Source organism: Propithecus coquereli, unplaced genomic scaffold, assembly GCF_000956105.1.
Source record: "Propithecus coquereli isolate 6110/MARCELLA unplaced genomic scaffold, Pcoq_1.0 Scaffold57, whole genome shotgun sequence".
Taxonomy (NCBI): Eukaryota; Metazoa; Chordata; class Mammalia; order Primates; family Indriidae; genus Propithecus; species Propithecus coquereli.
The window spans coordinates 4,791,696-4,814,784 of record NW_012151618.1 but is presented as its reverse complement, the minus strand read 5'-3'; the positions used below and the strand labels follow the sequence as shown (position 1 = coordinate 4,814,784).

The 23,089-nt window shown below is 36.9% G+C and overlaps 1 protein-coding gene across 5 annotated transcripts in view; it reads left to right on the top strand.

Annotated features, from left to right (window-relative positions):
• The first annotated feature begins 4,347 nt into the window (after window positions 1–4,347).
• NEDD4 (neural precursor cell expressed, developmentally down-regulated 4, E3 ubiquitin protein ligase) overlaps window positions 4,348–23,089 on the top strand; it is a 77,158-nt gene continuing 58,416 nt past the window's right edge. For 4 of the 5 annotated variants that reach the window (XM_012658098.1, XM_012658096.1, XM_012658097.1 and 1 more), the window contains exon 1: window positions 16,291–17,838. In XM_012658098.1, the coding sequence (XP_012513552.1) occupies window positions 16,291–17,838 (1,548 nt within the window). Of the gene's footprint in view, window positions 4,420–16,290; window positions 17,839–23,089 lie in introns of those variants that run through there. The other variant, XM_012658099.1, reaches the window with a different exon arrangement.

Here is a 23,089-nt window from a genome sequence, read left to right as displayed (position 1 = left end):
GCGTGAGCCACCGTGCCCGGCCTCAAGGCTGTTTTATAGGTACTTATACGTCTATTTGAAATGTAACCATTTAAAAAATATAAGAAAAAAAATTCTACCTTGTGAGCCATAAAAAAAGTGTAAGTGACTGGCAAGATTTGGCCCACAAGACATAGATTGCCCAACCTCTGTTTTAGGGTATAAGGAGTTAATTCTTTTACTGAATCTGTTCAGAAAATCCTCTTTTTAATTTTATCTCATATTTTCCTTCAACTTAGCCTCTTGTTCTACATTTTGGGAGATTTCCACAAATTTATCTTAAGCTACTTCTATTTTAATTAGACAGTCATTTTTAGTTCCAAGACCTCTTCTTTGTTCTCCAACTGTTCCCCTTCTTTTAGTATCCTGTTTTTGTTTTATGGATGCAAGACTTTCCTATTTCTAAAGACACTACTTACGATTTTTAAAATGATTTTCTTTTGTTTCCTAAATTATCTCTTTTTTCCTTTGGGGACAGTTTTCCTGTTTGTACGTCTGTGATCTTTAGTAATCTAGACACATTAATATTTAACAGTGATAGAAAACTCATCTATTGTTTCTATACATAAATCACATCAACATGCAACAGTTACATGCTATGTTTTTAGTTATCTATATTTTATATATTAAAACTGATGCTTACATTTTTGTTAAATCTCTACCTGAAATCAGACACAAAGAGGAAATCTCTAATAATGGTGTGTGTGTGAGTGTGTGTGTGTGTGTACTCACACACGTGTGCATGTACCATCCAGAGGTTAGAATTGTACATGAAACATTCTGTCCCTGGGACAGTTGCCCCCTTTGCCTCAGCACCAGGTGATCTTGGGATAATTTTCAGCTTCCTCTTCCCTGCTTCATTATTTCCATCCCTGCTTCATCTGTCTACTAAGAACTGTTGAAATTGCTCCCCTGCTGATGGCCCTCTCATATTATCTTTGTTGCAATGGTTTTATAAGTTTTACAGACTTGTTTCCTATGATTTAAATCATATCTATGGGAGAGAGAGGATAAATGTTTTTGTTCAGGTTGCTATTTAGAATTAGTATTCTTACTATCCATTTTAAATTACATTTTTGCATTTATCGTGTGCTTCTGATATACAAAAAAATGTGAATAAGTCTTTTGTGGTGTTTATAATTCAGTAGGGAGTTATCACATATGCCCAGTGACCTTTAATGAAAAGCAAAACATGGTAAGTTGTGATCAACAACTTTGAAAATGGAAGAGTAGGAATGGAGGGGGAGATAAGGCTTTGTGGGGATTGCCATTTGAACCGAGGCTTGGATGCTGGTAGAGTGTAGACACGTACCATGGACAAGGTGTTGCATGTGGAGAGACCTTAGCACGTATCCACAGTACAGATCAGAGAGTGCAGCGAGCCGTGAGTAGTGAGTTTCTAGTGTGATCAGAGCATAGGGTGTCCCGGCCTGCGGGGTAGTCAACGCGGACCCTGGAGGAGGGAGTGGGAATTGGGAGAGGCAGGAGACACAAGAAATGGAGACAAGACAGGAGTCTGATCAAGTCTCGTTTATTGGCAGTAGGGCAGAGGCTTAAGTAAGGCAGAAAGAGGAAGTAACAGTAAAGGGGCGGTGCTTTCCGAGGCTCTGGCTTTCCAGCCAAAGGATTTCCATATAAGGAAACCCTCAGGCGGCTTTCAAGGGCTACGTCATAATGGGTAAATAGAAACTTACAAGCTCTTTCGCGGGCTTTTGCAAATGCGTGGGCTCGGTCGGCCATTTTAGATAAGCAGGCCGATCCACATGGCTCGCGGCCATCTTGGATAAGCAGCTGCCGGGCCTCATGGCTCCGGACATAGGGTGTGTGTGTTGGGTGGGCAGGGGGACGTTGTAGAAGACAAGGCCGGAAAGGCAAACTGGACTCAGATCATGAAGGGACCATTCCGTGCTCAGGCTTTTGGATTTTATCATTTAGACCATTGGAAACAATGGCTGTAAAGATGGCCTAAACTGTCTTTTAGCTAAGTCACTCCAGGTATAGAAAGAAAGATGGATTAAAAAGATACAGTAGAATCCTGTTAGGAAGCTATTAATTGCAGCTTGAACCAGAACAGCAGATTATATATATATTTTCTTAGCAGTACTTCATTGAACATCTATAATGTCTGCTAGGTACTTTGATAGCCACTGATACTTTTGAGTTTTTCCTTCAAAGTGTCTTTTTATGGCCCTGTCTCCCTCCTTACTCTCACTGGGGCATCCTGGGATAAGCTGTAATCACTCCATGCCCGAGTTACTGGAGCCGCGGTCCCTGTAGACTCCAGGGTCACTCTCTAGTCCAATTCATTTGTGTACCACTGATAAAATATTATTATATGTAACTTAAGCCATGTCATTTCTCCTTTTAAAACTGCTTTTTTTCCTCCTACCAACCAAGTGTTAACTCCTTTTCTGGATTTCAGTGCCCCCACCCTGGCTCTACCCCAACTAACCACATTTTTCTTGCGCTCTCTAATACAAAAATACTCTGTCAGTTTGATCTCCCCAGAGCATGCTCATTCTGCCCCCACGCCTACTTTCCTCGTGTGACCTCCTTGCTGTGAATGTTTTTTACACTTTCTTATTTAAATTCCTCCTATCTTTCAAGTCTCAGCTCAGTTTCAGCTCCTCCTCAAAAGTTCTTCTACATCTTCTTTGAAAAGATTATTGTCTTATACTGTTTTTCCATCCCCATCATGTCTAGCTTTTGACTGGGCTTCTATCCTCGGTTGCTCCATGGTTACAGTGTGGCAATAGGAGTTCCAGCTAACCTAACCAAATTCCAGGCAGGAACAAGAAATGCAGTGGGCAAAAGGGACATCTCTCCCAGCTGAGTCAGCCACCTTTGAAGAGCTCTCCCAGAAGTACCACTGAACAACCGGTGATAGGTTGGCCTCGTTAGTTACCCCTTAGTGCAAGGGATGAGTTTTTAGATACAAATATTCAGGGTCCCCAGGTTGAACAATTTCAGAGGGTGCCATTCGCAGAAAACAATATACAGAATAGAATGGAGTATTCAATATCTTGATCTGGGTGATAATGACACAGTATACATATATAAAATGTTGTGAAAATATATAGTTATGGTTAGTATACTTTATACTTTACCGAATATATGTTATACTTCCATTTAAAAAAAATCAATGGTTTCCCCAAGAATTGTGCAGTGTGGTGAGCCTGGGCACATGGCTACAGATAAAATTAGGATTATTCTCAGAAGGAAGGGAGAGTAGGCATTGGGTCAGGTATCTAAATATCTTTGTCACATGTATAGGACTTTTTTTCTGAAGACTATCAATACTCTTGACATGTACACCAAAGTACCAGATACCACAGTGTTCAATGTAATATATGTATTGTAGGGAAAAAAATCAACATAAATGTGAGGTTTTTCTGTACATCACCTTAACCTCTGGCACAAAACAAAATATTAAAGATTTTCTTTGTGTTTGATATTAAGTAGATTTTTAACTTAATGTTGAAACATTTCCATAAAATGAAAGCATTGGCTTTGAAAAATGAAATATTGCGTGTAATTTTTACTCACGTGCTACAGAATCTAAATGGTCCGTGAAAACTCATACTTTTGACTGCTTGTCTACTTTAAACAGTAGAAGCAAAAACTGTTTTTATTGAGTCAATACTAAAAGGACTCAGAACACTAGTTTCCATAAAATCAACATCTCTTTTGGGTTGTTTGATAAATAAAAAGTGATTAAATGTAACTGATCATAAGACATTAAAATCTAGTCTATATTTTTAATTGTTAGCAACATTTAAATAATCTTTTGAAATTTTATTTTGCTTCTTTTCATTCTGTTTTAGAGAAATTTGAAAAATCCAGTTTTTTGTCATTGTAAAACTGTTAGGAAAGGAGTGAGGCTGAGCAAGGTGGCTCACATGTGTAATCCCAGCACTTTGGGAGGCCAAGGCGGGAGGATCACTTGAGCCTAGGAGTTCATGACCAGCCTGGGCAACATAGTGAGGCCCCACCTCTACAAAAAATTTAAAAATTTAGCCAAGCATGGTGGCGTATGCCTTTTGTCCTAGCTACTCCAGAGGCTGAGGCAGGAGGATCGCTTGCCCCCAGGGGTTCAGGGTTGCAGTGAGCTGTGATCATGCCACTGCACTCCAGCCTGCAGGATAGGGTAAAACCCTGTCTCAAGGAAAGAAAGAAAATGAGTGACACTGGACTGATTTGCCCTTGTATTAAGTATTTCATGTAATTTAAAATACATCATAAATAATAAGAATTAACAAATGGTAACATTTTCAAGCATTTATTTTTCAGTATCTGTGGATCAATGTTAACTCGTTTTTAAAGAAATTTCGTGTTTTTCTTACCTAGGTCCATCCTCAGCAGCACCGGCTCCTTTTTGAGGTGTTTGATGAAAATCGATTGGTAAGTTAAATTGTGCTTGTGTTTTCACATTCATGAAGCAAGGGTATATTTCAGTAGAGCAGCTGGGGAAGTGGGTAGGGAATCTGTGATTTGAGAGATTCAGGGTGGTTTTGGAAACTCTAGGCAGAATGGTGAGGGAGACACAATTTCCTCCTTCTTGTGCTAGTCTCTACCCTTCCATCCTCCAAAGCACCTCTCCTGATTGTCAACAGACTGTAAGGCCTTACTCAAGGCCTGTTGTGACAGGAGAAGGCAGGGTAAGAGCCGGCCCCTTTGTCTTCCTTCCCTCCCACTCATTCCGTGAACCCTGGTTAGCAGGCCAAGGCCCGGGGACTTCACCTGAAGTACCTTGGGTTGTGCCTCCTCACCACAATGGCTTTTCTTGGGGGTACCTGTGTCCAGTGGACATCCCATCCACTCTCTTATCCCCACTCTTCTACATAGGAAATCTATCCTCTTTTCATTGATAAAGAGTGAGCAAGTCAAGTCCTCTAAAGGATTGCCAATTCTTATAGAGGCAAAAAGCAAAGTTAAATTTGGTATTATTTTTTATAAAATGATAGCTCTGATTTCTGATTTCATAAAGACTAATTTGAAGTCCTGTACTTTTCCTAATTTTATCTCTTTGGGATCCAGTTTAAAACCCCCTTCTTAGCATCTTACATTTATATTTTAAACCTGTAAGATCTGAATGGGTAAGTATGAGAACAGTGTTATGTGTCCAAAGCTTATCAGTTACTATAGACAAACACCAAAAGAGAGCAGTTTTATTCATTTTCTAGTTAACAAAGAAGCTAGAGTTTTTAAAGGAATCTGTTTTTAGTGTTAGACTACATACATATTTTTCCCTCAAGAAATGCTAATTATACTAGTAACTGAAGATGTTGCCAATGAAATCTTTAATTAACATAAAAATAAGCAAAGGTACTTTTTTGCTGCCAAATGAAACTCTTTGCCACTGACTGGCAATCCGATTTTTTAAGGCTGAGTTACAGGTGTTGATGATTTGGTTATCAGATATGGTCAGTTGCAGAGCTTTTTGGTTTCTCTTTGTGGTTTTGTTTTTTATATACGGTAGGAAATGTTTTTCTTTTTTTACCTCTGTCTCTACAGATCTGTTTTCCTTCTAGATAGGACTAGATGAAATGTAATATTTTGGGGTGTGTGTGTGTGTGTGTGTTTTGCTTTTAAATCATGAAATATACAAACAAAAAAGTATATATCATATAAATATTTTAAATAAGACAAATATGTGTACATATTACTCAGCTTAAGAACTAAACATTACCAGAATCCTTGAAACCCTCGCTAAACCCTTCCCTTGTAACATCATCTTTCTTCCCCCACAAGATGTAGCCATTGTCCTCAATTTTGTGTTTATCATTTCTTTGCTTTTAAAAATAATTTTATCATGTATCTGTATCCCTTAAAAAACTTTTTCTTTTACATATTTTTGAATTTATAAAAATAGCATCTCTGAATGCATTCCTCTGACACGCTTTTTTGCTTAGTGTTCTATTCGTGAGACTGATCCGTGATGACACATTTTCACGGAGACATAGTTTTCATGACATCTGCAAATGTCATAAAACCATAATTTATATATTTATCCCCCTTAATAGATATGAGCGTTGTTTCTAGTTTTTTGCTATTACCAGTCAATGGACATTCCCCCTGTGTCTCCTTATGTTTATGTCTGAGTGTATCTACGTGTTTTGGAGTTGAATTGCTAGATCATGGCGTCGTTAATACTATGTTATTTTTCATGTTTTTACTGATGCTGATGTGAATTCTGCCTGATCATTGGATGTATTGTTGGCGAACTATTTTATTTGAGTTGTTTGCATATAGTCCACAAGGAGGGATGGCTCGAGTTTGTGCTTGCACCACATTTAGTTGTCTTTTTATTACTATTATTTCAAAACATTATGGGGGTACAAATGTTTTTGGTTACATGGATTGCTTTTGTAATGCTTGACTCAGGGTTATAAGTGTTCCCATCACCCAGAAAGTGCTCCTTGTACCCATTAGGTAGGTTTTCACCCATCTCTTCCTGGTGCATTTCCACCAACAGTGGGTAAGTGTTCCTTTCTCTCTGTATCCGCGCTAGCATCTATTGCTTTTGGACTTTTTAATGAAAGCCATTCTAACTGGGGTAAAGTGGTATCTCATTGTGATTTTAATTTGCATTTCCCTGGTGATTAATGATGTTGAATATTTTTTCATGTGTTTTTTGGCCACTTATCTATCTTCTTTTGAAAAGCTTGTCTTCATGTGTTTTGCTCATTTTTTAATGGGTTGTTTTTTTCTTGCTGATTTGTTTGAGTTCTTTGTAGATTCCGGTTATTAGCCCCTTATCAGATATATAGCTTGCACATATTTCTCTCATTCTGTAGGTTGTCTGTTTGCTCTGTTGATTGTTTCCTTGGCTGTGCAGAACCTTTTTAATTTAATCAAGTCCCATTTATTTATTTTTGTTGTTGATGTGATCGTGCTTGGGATCTTCTTCATAAATTCTTTGCCTAGGCTGATATCCAGAAGAGTTTTTCCAACATTTTCTTCTACAGTTCTTATGGTTTCATGCCTTACATTTAAGTCTTTTATCCATCTCGAATTAATTTTTGTGAGTGGTGAGAGATATGGATCCTGTTTCATTCTTTTGCATGTGGCTATCCAATTCTCTCAGCATCATTTATTGAATAGTGCTTCTTTTCCCCAGCGTATATTGTTGTCTGCTTTGTCAAAGATTAGCTGACTGTATGTGGATGTTTTTATATCTGTGTTCTCTGTTCTATTCCATTGGTCTATGTCTGTATTTTTGTGCCAATACTGTGCTATTTTGGTTACTGTACCTTGTATTATACTATAGTTTGAAGTCTGGTAATGTGATGCCTCCAGATTTGTTCTTTTTGCTTAAGATTACTTTGGCTATTTGGGTCTTTTTGGTTCCAAATGAAGCATAGAATTATTTTTTCTAGATCTATGAAATATGCCATTGGCATTTTGATAGGGATTGCATTAAATCTATAAATCACTTTGGGTAGTATGGACTTTTTAACAATGTTGATTATACCGGTCCATGAGCATGATATGTTCTTCCATTTGTTTGTGTCATCTGCTAGTTCTTTCCTCAGTGTTTCATAGTCCTCTTTGTAGAGGTCATTCACCTCCTTGGTTAAGTATATTCCTAAGTATTGTATTTTCTTTGTGGCTATTGTGAATGGTATTGAGTCTTTGATTTGATTCTCAGCTTGACTGTTATTGGTGTATAGGAATGCTACTGATCTGTGTACATGGATTTTGTAACCTGAGACTTTGCTGAATTTATTTATCAATTCCAGGAGTCTCTTGGTGGAGTCTTTGGGGTGTTCTAGTTACAAGATCATATTGTCACCAAAAAGTGATAGTTTGACCTTCTTGTTCCCTATTTGGATACCCTTTATTTCTTTCTCTTGTCTGATTACTCTGTCAAGGACTTCCAGCACTATGTTGAATAGAAGTGGTGACAGTGGGCCCCTTTGTCTTGTTCCATTTCTTAGTGGGAATGCTTTCAACTTTTCCCCATTCAGTATGATGTTGGCTGTGGGTTTGTCATATATGACTTTTATCATTTTGAGATATGTTCCTTCTATGTCTTGTTTTTGAAAATTGTCATCATGAAAGGGTGCTGAATTTTTGCATCTATTGAGATGATCATATGGTCTTTGTTTTTGCTTCTGTTTATTGTAGTGAATCACATTTATTGATTTCTGTATGTTGAACCATCCTTGCATCCCTGGGATGAAGCCTACTTGGTCATGGTGGATTTTCTTGTTTTTTATTTATTTATTTATTTTTATGTGCTGTTGAATTCAGTTTGCTACTATTTTGTTGAGGATTTTTGCATCTGTATTCATTAGAGATATTGGTCTGTAGTTTTCTTTTTTTGTTGTGTCATTTCCTAGCTTTGGTAGCAAGATGATACTGGCTTCATAGAATGAGTTGGGGAAGATTCCCTCCTTCTCAATGTTATGGAATAATTTCTGCAGTATGGGTACCAGCTCTTTGTAGGTCTGGCAAAATTTGGCTGTGAATCCATCTGGTCTGTGGCTTTTTTTTTTCTTGGAAGCTTTTTTATTACTGCTTGAATCTCATTGCTCATCGTTGTTCTGTTCAGGAGTTCTATTTCTTACTGATTGAGTCTTGGGAGGTTGTGTGTTTCCAGCAATTTGTCCTTTTTCTCTACGTTTTCAAGTTTATGTGCATAGAGATTTTCATAATATTCACAGATATTTTCTATTTCTGTGGTATCAGTTGTAGAATCTCCTTTTTCATTTCTGATTGAGCTTATTTGGGTCCTTTCTCTTCTATTCCTGGTTAATCTAGTGAGAGGCCTATCAATTTTGTTTACTTTTTCAAAAGAACCAGCTTTTTGTTCTATTGATCCTATGTACTTTTTGTTTTGTTTGTTTTCAATTTCATTGAGTTTTGCTCTGACCTTAGTTATTTCTTTTTTTCTGCTGATTTTGGGTTTGGTTTGCTCTTTCTTTTCTACTTCCTTGAGACATGTCATTAGATTGTTGATTTGTGAGCTTTCTGTCTTTTTGATGTAGGCATTTAAGGCTATGAATTTTCCCTTTAGGACTGCTTTTGCTGAGTCCCATAGGTGTTGATGTCTTGTGTACCCTTTGTCTTTCAGTTTGAGGAATTTTTTGATTTCCATCTTAATTTCATTATTGACCCAATAATAGTTCAGCAGCAGATTGTTTAATTTCCATGACTTTCTGTAGAATTGAGTGTTTCTCTTGGAGTTGATGTCTAGTTTTATTCCACTGGGGCCTGAGAAGATACATGGTATGATTTCTATTTTTAAACATTTCTTTAGACATGTTTTGTGACCTAAGATATGATCAGTCTTGGAGAATGTTCCAGGTGCTGATGGAAAGAATATATATTCAGTTGTTTTTTAGTAAAATGTTCAGTAAATGTCTTTTAGGCCCATTTGTTCTAGAGTCCTGTTTAAGTCTAGTGTTTCTTTATTTATTTTCTGCTTGGATGATCTGTTCAGTTCTGTCAGTGTGGTGTTGAAGTCCCCAGCAATTACAATGCTGGTGTTTATCTCTTTGCTTAAATCTAGTACAGTTTGCTTCATGAATCTGGGCTCTCCTGTGTGAGGTGCATAAATATTTAGGATTGTTATGTCTTTTTGTTGAATTGCTCCCTTTACCATTATATAATGACCTCTTTGTTGTTCTTTACTATTATTGATTTAAAGTCAACTTTATATGATATGAGGATGGCTATACCTGCTTTCTTTTGGTTTCCATTTGCATGGAATATTTTTTTCCATTCCTTTACCTTAAGTCTGTATAAGTCCTTGTAGGTTAGATGTGTTTGTTTCCTGGGGAGAGCAGATACTTAGGTTATATTTTTTCATCCATTCAGCCAACCTGTGTCTATTGAGTGGGACATTCAAACCATTTACGTTGATTGATAGAATTGATATCTGTGATGCTGTTCTATTCATCCTATTGGGTAGTACCCTATTTCTTTCTTGCATCTCTTGTGCTTTTCTTTTATATGAGCTCTGAGCTTTAGCTTTGGGTTGTTTTATACTGGTGGGCATTTATTGTGCTCATCATGTATTAATATAATGCAGTTCTGAGTTATTTCCTGGAGGGCAGGTCTGGTGTTGACAAATTCCCTCAGTGTTTGCTTGTCTGGAAAAGTATTTATTTCTCCTTCACATATGAAACTTAGTTTTGCAGGATACAAAATTATAGGCTGGCAATTGTTCTGTTTAAGAAGACTAAAGATGGGGCCCAAATCCCTTCTGGCTTGTAAAGTCTCAGTTGAGAAGTCTGCAGTTAGCCTGATGGGTTTTCCTTTGTAAGTTACTTGATGTTTTCTCCTCATGGGTCACATGAGTTCCTCCTTCATGTTGACTTTGGTCAGTCTGATAACTATGTGTCTTGAGGATTACCTCTCTGCAGTGAATCTCCCAGGTGTTCATTTAGCTTGTACCTGGATGTCTAAATTTCTAGCAAGTCCCTGAAGATCAATCCCTGACCATGCCAGGGAGAAGCGTGCTGGTCCTGAGTTGCCTATGGGGTGCTCAAGCAGGTTTGTTGTCCCTCCACTTCAGGGTGTGCCCTGCTCTGATGGAGCAGCCGGGTAGGCAGCACTGGGGAGGGCTGGTGAGCAGGGAGCTCACAGTCTGAGCACCCCTTTGTCCTTTGCAGATCTTTAGGAGGAAAGGTTTGAGCCCCTCTCTCTGTGGAAGCCCATGTGGTATATGCACCAATAGGGAGGAAGTAGCAGCTTCAGAGGGCCCTGGCTCAATCATCTCTCTTGGCAGCCATGGGCAGGGGAGGGTAAGGGGAGGAAAAGAGTCCATATGGAGAAAAGCTAGCACTCTGGTCATCTCTGTCCCTTTCTCTGCAAGGCAGCCTGCCCGGAATGTCCAGGCTCTGGGATCATGCAGATCCCCCGGGACCCATTGGCCCCCTATGGCTCCTGCAGGCTGGACCAGAGTTGGGAAATATTTGTGTGGGAACAAACAAGGCAAAAACTGAGGGGTTGAAGCCTCCAGGGGAGGACAAAGGTGCCTAGTGGGTGGAGAAGCAATATGGTGCCTGCCATTTCGGCTTGGGTCTGTGGTAATGGGAAGTACCCCAAGGGGGCTGGCAGCCTGGTGATTTGTTCTCAAGAAGCTCCCAGTTCACTGGCCACAGCAGCCTTGGGGCTCATGAGGGTAGAAAAGCCCTTCAGCATCTCAGGAACCTGCTGACGGCCAGAGATGTGAGGGAGGGAGGGAGAAACAAACAGCTCCACCTACCTCCCCTTTCGCTGGACTCGAAGCCTCTCGGGGGTTGTCCTCTGCCAGCATCTTGCTCCTCCTTGTTCTGCTCCGCAACTCCTTCCTATGGAATCTCTTGTAGGTTCTGGCACTTTTCCCTCAGAATTACACCCGATCTGTGATTGTTTGTTTGTTTATTTTTTCTTTTTCTTCTAAAACTGTTCCTTCTTTCTGAGACGATCTGGCAGCTGGTGTCTCTGGTCAGCCATCTTGTCTCTCCAAAATCCGCTTAGCTGTCTTTTGCCAATAGCTTTAGTATGGTGTGACTCTTTCTTAATTGCCAAAATTGATATTGACTGTCAAACACTGATCAGTGTATTAACATTCCTCGAGTATTTACTATATATACAATACTGTACAGACTGTCATGATAAGTTGGAATAAAAAAGTATTGCCTCTCATATTAACAATTAGATATTTCTAGATTGATAAATATGACAAATAAAAATTTTAAAACTTTTAACTAAAGGCAAAAACAAAGAATACATTAGTCAAGATATTATAGGTTCTCATACCAGGGAGTCAGAAGTTTTATTATAGTCCTGCGTCTGATTTGGTGCATTAGCTTGTAACCTTAGACAAATCGTTTAATCCTTCTAAAAATATTTTCTCATGTTTAAAAAACGAAGATGACAATATTTTCCTGCCTAACTTATAAGTATATTGTGATGATGAAATGAGACAGTGGCAATCAGAGCACTCAGAAAATTCTTCATCATGATACAAATATAAAGTGCTATTTAACATTAATGGACTCAAGCATTTATAGCTCTCTGATACCGTATTTTTCTGTGTTAACTAATATATACCATTTAGTATGTCTACTGTGTTACATGCTGGGCTGTGCATTGGAAATGTAGCTTTTCTCAAGAAGCTCACTTCAGCAGCAAAAAGGAGCCAGAGATAATTAGAACAGTGTGGTGTGTGTCATTCTGTTCCTCTGATTTGTTGCTAGTCCTAGCAGGTAATTGAAGCATAGAGATCACTTGAGATGTTACAGAAACTATAGCCATTGGTGGGGTAACAGACCTGATTGTATAGCAACAAATGACCTTGTACCCCTGTAAATATCACTCTACCTTTGTTCTCCTATGGCATTCACAACTGAATTAAAAAATGTAGCATTTTCCTAGTAAATTCTCTTTGGAAATGTAGGGCAAAGAGCACAAGTATAATTTTAAGCAGAAACAATTTCTAGTCATCTGAAAACCGGTTTTCAGTACAAGTGATATTTGCTTTCGAGAAAGAGTAGACTTATATTCCTTTTTTTCCCCCTGCCCATTTTAAGACTTGAGGGTTATAAAATACAGTAGTTTGGTGATGGTGATAGTGGTGGTGGTAGTCATAGTGATAGAACATTTCAAAATGATGTGCCTTTAAAAAAATTCTATCCACCAATGCAAAAGTTAGCACTTCCGTGTCACTAGACTAAGAGATACACCTGCACACACTCAGCCACCAAAGTTTTAAGAGCCGTTTATATTCTGAGTGGAGACCCTGTGCTTCTCGGGTTTCATGGTTGTGTTAGAGTTCTCCAGAGAAACAGAACCAATAGATTTTTATACATATATATACATAAAATAAAAATATATATGCAAAATATGTATGGAGAGAGAAAGAGAGACTGATTTTTAAGGAAGTGGTTTACATGATTGTGGAGACTGGCAAGTCAGAAATCTGTGGGAGAGGTTGGCAGGCAAGGAAGGGTTAATGTTGCAGACTTGAGTCCAAACTCTTGAGGGCAGGCCAGGAAGCTGGGAACTCAGGCAGGGTTTCTACCTTGCAGTCTTGAGGCAGAATTGCTTCTTCTTGAGAAACCTCAGTGTTTGCTATTAAGGCCTTCAACCGATTGGATGAGGCCCACCCACACTGTGGAAGGTAATCTGCTACTCAGAGTCTACTGATTTAAATGTTAATCGCATCTAAAAATCTTCACAGCAATATCTATAGTGGTGTTTGACCAAACGACTGGGCACCATAGTCTAGCCAAGTTGACACATACAGTTAACCAACACAGTGCACTTTGGCCTTCAAAGCTCTGGTCAGAAATTAGGATTACCCAGAGCCTATCCTTACCATATAGGAAATCACATTATTTTCTGTGGAGATAATCAATAACCAATAGCTCAGAATGTGGGTTCTCAAGCTTCAGTCCTAAGACATTATCCATTTCATTCCAGAATATAAAATTCTATAGGGCCTGCATGGATTCCCCCCAGATGAGGGCTAGCTCTTTACTTGAGGTCTGGGTTGATGCTCTTTTGCCTTTTGCTGGGCTGAGGGGCTACATTTTACCTCAGGTTCCTTGAATCCCATGCGACTGTTGTAATAGTAGTGTAGATTCTACACAGTCCCAGGCCTGAGCCAGCAATGCAATTCAGCCTCTCTAGAATTTGAACTCAGGCTGAAGTGCTACGAAGTGCATATGATTCTCTTACCATATTTTTCCTTAGCTGAAACTCTCTCTGTAAATTTTTTGAGCATTATTTCTTCTTGTCTAGCTGCAGTGCTTTGTGATATTACTTTAGAAGCAACAGCTGGATCAACTTTAAAAAAATCCTGAAGGAAAACATTAGGCAGTCAAAGTGACAGTGGTGACATCATCCATCCATCCATCCAATCTCCTGTCTGGTAATCCGGGTGTTTTCTAGTGCTCACTTTGTGCCCAGGATGAGCTCAGGAGGATGAGAAGAAATGTTTAGTTGTGGTTCTCACACTATGGAAGCTTAAAATCTAGTTAGGGGACATGAAACTGATGCTCGTAGTGAGGCTTACCAAAGAGAAAACATTTATCTGGCCAAATACCTGGAGTTCAATATTTTATATTAACAATCAGAGAAGCTTTTCTTATTAACTTGAAGATTTAGGCCATGGGCATGAACAGTTAGATCTTAGCCTATTAGAAGTGATCTATTCTTTGAGTTATTAGACTGAATCTAAGAAGGAAAGCTGAAGTCATTTGAAGGCAAAGTAAAATGATTAGGACTTTTCCTTCTTCAAAGAAAAAGGATGGTAAGGAAATATTTACTGAAGTCTGTAAAATCATAAAGGAGATAGGTTATACAAAACCAAAATTACATAATAATTATATTACTAAGTTTATACACACGCTCTTAATATAAGAGTACTGTCTCATTGTTGTCAAATATAATCTAACAAATTCCCATATTGCTATTTAGTTGTCTTAATTGATTAAAAGTACTATTTAAAAAATTGTGATTGAAAACAGATCTATCTTAAGCAGTTTTATTTTTTAAACAAAGTCTGAGTATATGTTTTACATATTTGCTTTTACTTAGAAAAAAAAAACTTACTTAGAAAAATACGACTTGGGTGTAGTACCATGTGGTGTAAACAACTGAACTATTTTACCTTTTACTTACCTATGAATGAGCCAGTATATGTTTATTACTGGAGTTCCAGCTATAAAATTCAGGTAAGAGGTTTAAATATACCCTGGAGTATTATTTAAAAATAAATTTGTTTCTTTCAAATAGAATAGCAACCTTGATCTATGACATTTGGGAGAGAAATTAAAATATTAAAGTTTTATTGCCTAGTAAACTGAAAATAAAGTAAAGGTTAAATAAATACAAAGTAGAAAAAAATATATATACAAAATCACAACCTCTAAAAGGACAAACAGTCTACTGTTCTCTACTGTGGGAGCTTTATCAGCACTAGTTAAGTAATCCTACCTCTAGGGCAGTGCTGGTACTAAAAAATGTAAACAAGTATGTGCTTTGTTTATATAAAGAAATATGCAGCATGGTTTGTATTTCTTTATGGATATCAAACAGCTAAATGGATTGTTTCAAAGCACCAGTAGGGGCCAGCAAAGAGCTCTTAGAGTTTTTCAGAACAGAATTGGCATTGAGATATGTTTATTTGATGTGTTAAATCCTTTTTAGACTTCTTTGCTTACCACAACACTCTCTTAAGTGAATGAATCGCAGAGACAGTAGAATAAAATACCCCGTGTGTTCAACTATATTGGGGTGTAGGGTTTTTTTTTTGTCTAATCTGCATATGTTTTTAATGGAATGTTTGCTTAGGCTATTTCTTGGCAGAGTTTTAATAGTCAAAATATAAATGGCATCATTTAAAGACTCTACTACTTGGCTGGAAAAGGCCTTAAAATTACAGGAGAAAATGCTTGGTGACAGCTTCTCTTAAACTTTTTTTTTTTTTCTCAGACCGATGCTCAATTTTTGCAATAGTATTACCAAGCTAATTTTGTAGTTCTATCCTTAAGCTTTCACTTTTTATAACTGTACTTTGGAAGCTAAGATATTTGTCTATTTGATTTAGTGCTAGAGTTTTAATTCACCCCGAAGTTTTGGTGTTTCCAAATTTATACAACTGTCTGAATTTACTCATTTAAAAAAATTTAACAGTCCATATTCCTTTCTACATTAACTAACTTGACCAGATTCCTGGTATGGCTACTATTAGGAAATTCAATCTTCGATTTGATACTCAAATACGTGGGGTTTCGTTCCTACCAACTTCCTGTAATTCTATACCTATGGGTAAAAATATTAGTGGTTAAACTCTGCTGGAAAAAGTATAGGCGCTGTGATTCACATAGTTAAATGTTCATTTAGTAGAGCTGGAGTGAAAAAATACTGTTTCAACTTGAAATGCTAGAAGATTGTTGTTCTTGTGTTACTCATTCATGCAAATTGGAGAAGGTATAATTGAAACAAGGTTGGCTGTGTTTGAGTCAGTGTGCTGCAGCTGAGCTCAGCTTAAAGGTCGCTGGAAATCAAGTGCTTTGTAAGTGAAGGCATTTTGACTACAAGCGATTCAAGACATTTTGGAAACATCAGTCTCAGGAATGGGTCGTCCTTTTCTTTCTATGATATCTGATATCTAATGTTTTACTTAGGATAAAGACTACTACTTAATAGCTTTTTTAGGCACCATAAATGAGTTTTTCTTTCGATGCAGTGCAGCTGCTTCTAGCTTGTCTACGGACAGAGATCTTTGTTATGACTTTCAGCCCTTAACATGTTTGGAAATGAGAACAAATGGCACAAAGCTTACGATTGCACTTTGCAGCCAGAAGAAGCAATACTTATCCTTTGTCAGAAACCTCCGGAGATGATTTGGATAGCCATGTTCACATGTGCTTTAAAAGACCAACACGGATTTCAACATCTAACGTTGTTCAAATGAAGCTGACTCCCAGACAGACTGCACTAGCTCCGTTAATAAAGGAAAACGTTAAGTCTCAGGAAAGATCATCTGTTCCGTCATCTGAAAATGTTAATAAAAAGAGCAGCTGTCTGCAGATTTCGCTACAGCCAACAAGGTACAGTGGATGTCTTCAGTCTAGCAATGTCTTAGCTGATGGTGATGATGCTTCATTTACTTGTATCTTGAAGGATGGCATTTACAGCAATGCTGTGGTTGATAATGAACTGAATGCTGTGAATGATGATAACCTTTTAAGCAGTTCTGCCATTTGTAGTGGTAGCCTTAGTAACTTTTCAATCAGTGATAATGGATCTTACAGCAGCAATGGCAGTGATTATGGGTCATGTGCAAGTATCACAAGTGGAGGTTCGTACACTAACAGTGTCATCAGTGACAGTAGTGGTTATACTTTTCCACCAAGTGATGATGCTTTTTTAGGTGGAAATTTATCTTCTGACAGCACCTCCAATAGAAGTGTGCCAAACAGGAATACTACTCCATGTGAAATTTTTTCAAGAAATACAAGTACAGTTCCTTTTGTCCAGGATGATTTGGAGCATGGATTAGAGATTATGAAATTGCCAGGGAGCAGGAATGCAAAAATTCCACTGAAACGCTGCTCATCCTTAGTCATTTTTCCTAGGAGTCCTTCAGATACCCCACCAACTTCTCCAATAAGTACAGGTACTCTTCTAAGCAAAGGAGCTTATCAAACTTCACACCAGTTTGTTATTTCTCCTAATGAAACTGCACATAATGAAGATGGTCCTAGTGCTAAGGGATTTCTTTCAACAGCTGTCAATGGACTTCGGTTATCTAAAACAGTTTGTACTGCTGGAGAAGTCAGAGACATACGGCCACTTCATGTGAAGGGCTCATTACAAAAGAAAATTGTTATTTCAAATAATAGTCCAAAACAGACTGTCTGTGAAAAGTCATCTGAAGGATATTCTTGTGTTTCAGTGCATTTCACCCAACAAAAAGTAACTGCATTAGATTGTGAAACAGCAAATGGTGATTGTAAACCAGAGATGTCAGAAATTAAGCTTAATTCTGATTCAGAGTATATTAAGTTCATGCGTAGGACATCTGCATGTTTACCATCCTCCCAGAATGTAGATTATCAAATAAATATCAATGGAGAGTTGGAAAGACCAAATTCACAGAAAAACAAAAACCATGCTATTTTACAAAGAAGCATTTCATTGGGAGGAACTTATCCAAATATTTCCTGTTTATCCAGCCTTAAGCACAATTGTTCTAAGGGGGGACCATCTCAACTACTCATAAAGTTTGCATCTGGAAATGAAGGTAAAGTTGATAATTTATCAAGAGACAGCAACAGAGATTTCACAGATGAACTATCTAATTCTTGTAAGGTAAGTTTCCTTTGGTCTTAGTAAATGTTAATTTATACTAGAATAGCTTAATGTAATATTTGATTAAAATTTATTATAACTAAGTAGTTTTATATACTTTCCTGGTCCTTAACTAACAAGTGTTTTGGAGTCATGGACTTTATAAGTCTGAAGAACTCCCTTATTTTTTACTCTGTTACTTTACCAATGTACAAAATATGTATTCTTTAAAAAAAAAAAAAAAAACCTTTACTAAGAGATTTAAGCCATAAAAACTTGCTATGATTTAAAACCAAGCTTTAAATAACAAACTGTTTCACAACATTTTATCTTGGTATATTTTTCCCTCAAATGGCATAGTATGCTAGTGTGTAATTCAATATTTTATTCCTGTTTTCAGAAATGATTGTTTAGTTTCCCTCCCTCCTTAATTGTTATGAAACAAAGTAGAATATAAAATGTTATTTAAAATATTAAATAAAAAACCCTATATCAAAATGTGAAGATCTTGTTATAAATGAACACAGAGGAAATATATCTCTGAAATACATGTATTTGTAAGATCATTGATAAAAACTATTATGCTGCATGTTTAAAGCAGAGGAAAAATAAATGTCATTTGCATTTGTATATATGCTTAACCACAGGAATTTTGTTTCCACCCTATTTTTCTTTAGCCACCAGTTAATACTACCTTCTAAAATGTAACTCACTCTTTCAATAATATTGAATTCTAAATTTTATATTTTTGAATTGGGCTTAAATTCCTAGGCATTTCCCTTAATTTTCTATTTACCTTATTTGTTTTTTGACAGTTTTGCCTTATTATATTAGTAATTTAACTCTAATGACTCTTAGCCAAGAGGTTTTTTGTTTTTTTGTTTTTTTTTTTTTTTTTTACATAATTTGGCCTTTCCAAGGTATTTAAAATGTTTTGACTGAAATAGAGTTTTTAAAAATTTCTGTATTTGGAACATCTTGCCAGATTCCAGGAAATTTAAAAAATTTTCTGACTAAACCAATTCTAGATGACTATACATAATAGTTTTGGGGGAAAAAATCTATCTGTTTATCTGTGTTTTTATAACATCCAATATCTATATTAAAGTTTTTTTTAAAACTTCTGGACAAGTAGCTTTAGGTAAATAAAGTCTTAAGTAATTGCTAGTTTATTTTCTTTCTCTTAAAATCTGGTAAATATAATCATTGTTAGCAATGCCCAGATGTTAATATAAACAACTAGTTTACTGAGGATGAAAAAAAGATCCAATTTCAAATTCCGATCTATGTTTTAGAATATTTAATTCCATTTAGGAAACTTCTAAAACCAGCTTTTAGGAGATTATAATCCCGTTAACTGTTTTCTCCCCAGAAAAAAGAAAGTGACACTTTGAAGAAACATTAATAGTTTGCTAATTGCATTAATGTTACTTGTAAATTTATGTTACACTTACTGAAACACTTAACATGAAAGGAATAATTAACCTAGAAATATTCATAGAAATATCCTTAAAATAGTTGATTTTGTGGTAATATTATAGTTTATGGTTATTGATGCTTTTCAAAAGGGTATTTTAAATGTATTTTTAATGAAATGTGAATTAAATGCCTTTTGCATTACTGAAAATATACATTTTTATTTGTTTTATTTATACTTAGGTAAGCTAACTTAAATTTTTTGTGTGTGACAATCAAATGTCTTTGGGAAGATTCTATTTTTTGGTAGATTATTGGATTGTAAAGTAGTTCAGAAGTGTGCAGTTTGCTAAAGAGCTTTAAATTGTCCCCCCCTTTTAATGTTTTTTAGACAACTTCTCTTTATAAAAGTATTATAAATAATATAGTGACAGTTAAATTCAATTTATAGTAGATCTAGATTGATCTAATTGATAAGTAGTAAATTAAGGTCTTGTTTTATGAGGAAGATTCTGATGGTGCTTTTTCTAAACATATCAGTGGCAACAATAATGGGTTTTAGAAATAATCCTGTGTTTATCAATAATTATATATTAATCTAATTATAGTGGTATATTGTAACTCATTTATAAATAAACAGCTCCAAAAATATTTCCCATGACTCCAGTTAGTCTGGGTTAGTATCCTGATATGCTGAGTCTGGATTCACATTTAACAAGTTGATATTAGAGTAGCATTTAGTAATGTCAGCTATCTGTCCCAAGCAGCCATGAAATTAAATCACTGCTTTGGTCAGAGACCCTGATTGCTAAAGCACTGAGAGATCTACAGATTCTTTTCTTATGTGTTTAACGACCAGTCACTAGCATATAAAATTAAGTTTCTAGCTCTCTACCATGAGCAGCTCATTAATGACTAATTTTTAAAATCTGGTGAGAGCTTTTACCTGAATCTGGGACACAGACTCTGTTCTGTGTTCACAACTTAGAATGAAGATGGGATTTTGTAGTCTGCATGATAATGTTTATTTCAGGCATAGCACAGAACATAACAATAGCTGGCATATGCTTATTGTGTATGCCTTTTGAAATACAATATTACTCTTATAAAGGCTATATAATGACTTTCAATCTGAAAATAAATATTTGAAGTTTTAACATTTTAATATTTTGTCAGAAATAGGTTAAGGAGCTAAGATACTTGCTTATACAGTTACAAAAATTATTACTATTCAAATTTCTAAAATCTGTATGGTAGTTTATTTTATTATTTTATTTTTCCCTATCTGTTGTTTCCTGAATCTCCTTTGTTGTTAGAATGCTCAGATTTAATTACCCTATTATTTAATGCACCTTAGCATTTCGCCCAAGCTTGTACATGTTTTCTATTCTTCACTCATATGTCTATTTTTATTAGAAATGTTTTTTCTCTTTGTTATAAAAGTTTTTTATTATCTGTTACTTAATCCTGGGTAGGTAAATTGCTTAAGCCTAGTGTAATAGAACTTTAAAACATTTATGTCTCAATTATTTCAAAGCCTTTAACACTAATCTCAAGATTATATATTTCAATCTTTTCTTTGTTTAGTTCTTCCTAAAATAAATGTTTAAAATATATACTTATTTTAGTGTTCCATTATTTTCCCTGTCCTTATTTTATTAAATTTAGCAGAGTATTTAAAGACATTTGGTTAAATTTATTTTTAATAGCACCTAATCTTTCCTATGATAACCGATATGACTTATAAATATCAACTCTAAACTGATGTAACAATGACCACTTTTAGAAATTTGATGAAAAACGTATACTTGTATGTGTATATATATATTTCTTAGAACTGAGGAATCATTAATTTCAAAGAGGTTCAGAGGGCTCGGTCGTTTGCCTGGACATGCTTTGTATTCTCTGTAGGCGTTGTCTTTAATTCATTTATCCAGCACATATTTGAGTGCCAGGCACCGTCCCAAGCACTGGGAATAAAAGGTGAGTGAAGTACAGTCTCTATTCAGGGGAGCTCCTAGTAATAGGAGCTCTAATAATAAGGATACCCCGGTAAACAAAAAAAATTTTCAGTCTATTGTGTGATGTGCTAAAATAGAAGTGTGTATGAGAAAGTGAGAAAGATGTGACAATATTTTTCTAGAAGAGAGGACTTGGTTGGTAGAGGAAGGCTTCAGAGAGGAGGTGACATTTGAGCTGCATCTTGATGAGTGACTTGGAGTTCATCAGGTAGAGAAATTAAGAAGGGTATTCTGGGGCAGGGATTCTCAGTCTCAGCACTGTTAACGGTTTGGACAGAATACCTCTTTGCAGGGGGAGGCTGTAGGATGTTTAGCAGCATCCCTGGCCTCTAGCCACTAGATTCAAGTAACACTCCTCTCCCCCACTGTGACAATCAAAAAAAGTCTCCAGACGTTGCCAAATGTCCCCTAAGGGGCAAAATTGCCCCCTGTTGAGAATCACTGCTTTAGGCAGGAGCAGCAGCACATGCAAGGCTAGAGACGTGAAAGAATGTCACCCTGTATATCCTCGAGTGAGGCTAAAGCATAGAGTGGCCTAGGGATGAGGGAGGAGCTGATCTGATGGAAGTAGGTTGGAATCCCCTTAGACCTGGTACCTCATGCTAAAGACCGAGTAGTGTATCCCCTGCTAATAGACAGTGGTTAGGCAATGGAAGTCATTATTTGAGAGTGTAAATTGCTCATTTTTATGTTTTTAAAATATACATGTTCATGATACCATGGATTATAAATGAATCAAGATTTTCTTAACTTGGACAACTGGGTGAACAGTGATGTCACAAACTAAGGTAGGTAATTCAGAAGGGGCCAGATTGGGAGGGTAAAGAAGAAATCACATATTGTTAAGTTTGTGTGCCTGAGAGGCTGCTCTAGTCATATGCAGGCAAGTAGGGTGGTTGGAGAGGCAGGACCAGGGCTCAGGAGAGCAGTGAGGCTGGAAGTGCAGATTGGGAGCATAGGCAAAGCCTCAGGTAAAGAGGAACCTATCTAGAGAAAGCATACAGTGAGATGGATAAATTGCAATTCTGGGGACCACCAACTTTGGTGAGGTGATGGAAGAAGAGATAAAGAGGAGATTAAGGAAAGGGCCACTAGAGAGGCCAGGAGAGCATGGCATCGTGGAGTGGAGGGCAGGGAAGGAGGAAAGCATGCAGTGCCACAGAGAATTTCAGTATCCACCGGATGTAGAAATTAGGAGGTCCTTCGGTAAGAGGAGGCTCAGGAGGAGGTGGGGTTGAAAGCCAGGTTGAGCAAAGAATGAAACAGAGTCAATGTAGGTTGCTTGCTAAATGTCATAAAATAAGTGTGAGATAGCTTAGGCAAGCTATATTTAATGAGTGCTATATAGAAGACATACTATAACCTGGTATGTAAGATGTATGTGGTATATAAGACAAACTCCCTCTCAACAAGGAGAGTACAGTCTCTTTCCCAAACACAAAAACAAAAAAAGGTTGTAGCCCTCTGTTCTTTCACATTGGAACTATAGAATATGTGAGTGTGGGCAGTGAAAACTGAAATGGAGATTCAGCAATGTGAAATGAGGGAAACAGAAAATCAGAAGTGAGAATCTGAAACTACTTACGATTATCATGACTCATTTTGTACAGCATTATTCTAACTTTCTCAATTCCCTGCTACCACCAAAAATGAGACAAAACAAAATAGAGCTTCCGTGTAGAAAACAAGTCCGTGTTTCAAGGCCTATTCCTAGGAAGTACTTGGCAAATAAGTAACTGCCTCTGTCACTGGCTTCTTCCGGGATATGGAGCCCACCGTGTGCTCGCTGTTGTAAGCCCTCGCCTTCTGGATCCACTCTCCCTTTCCGTTACAGA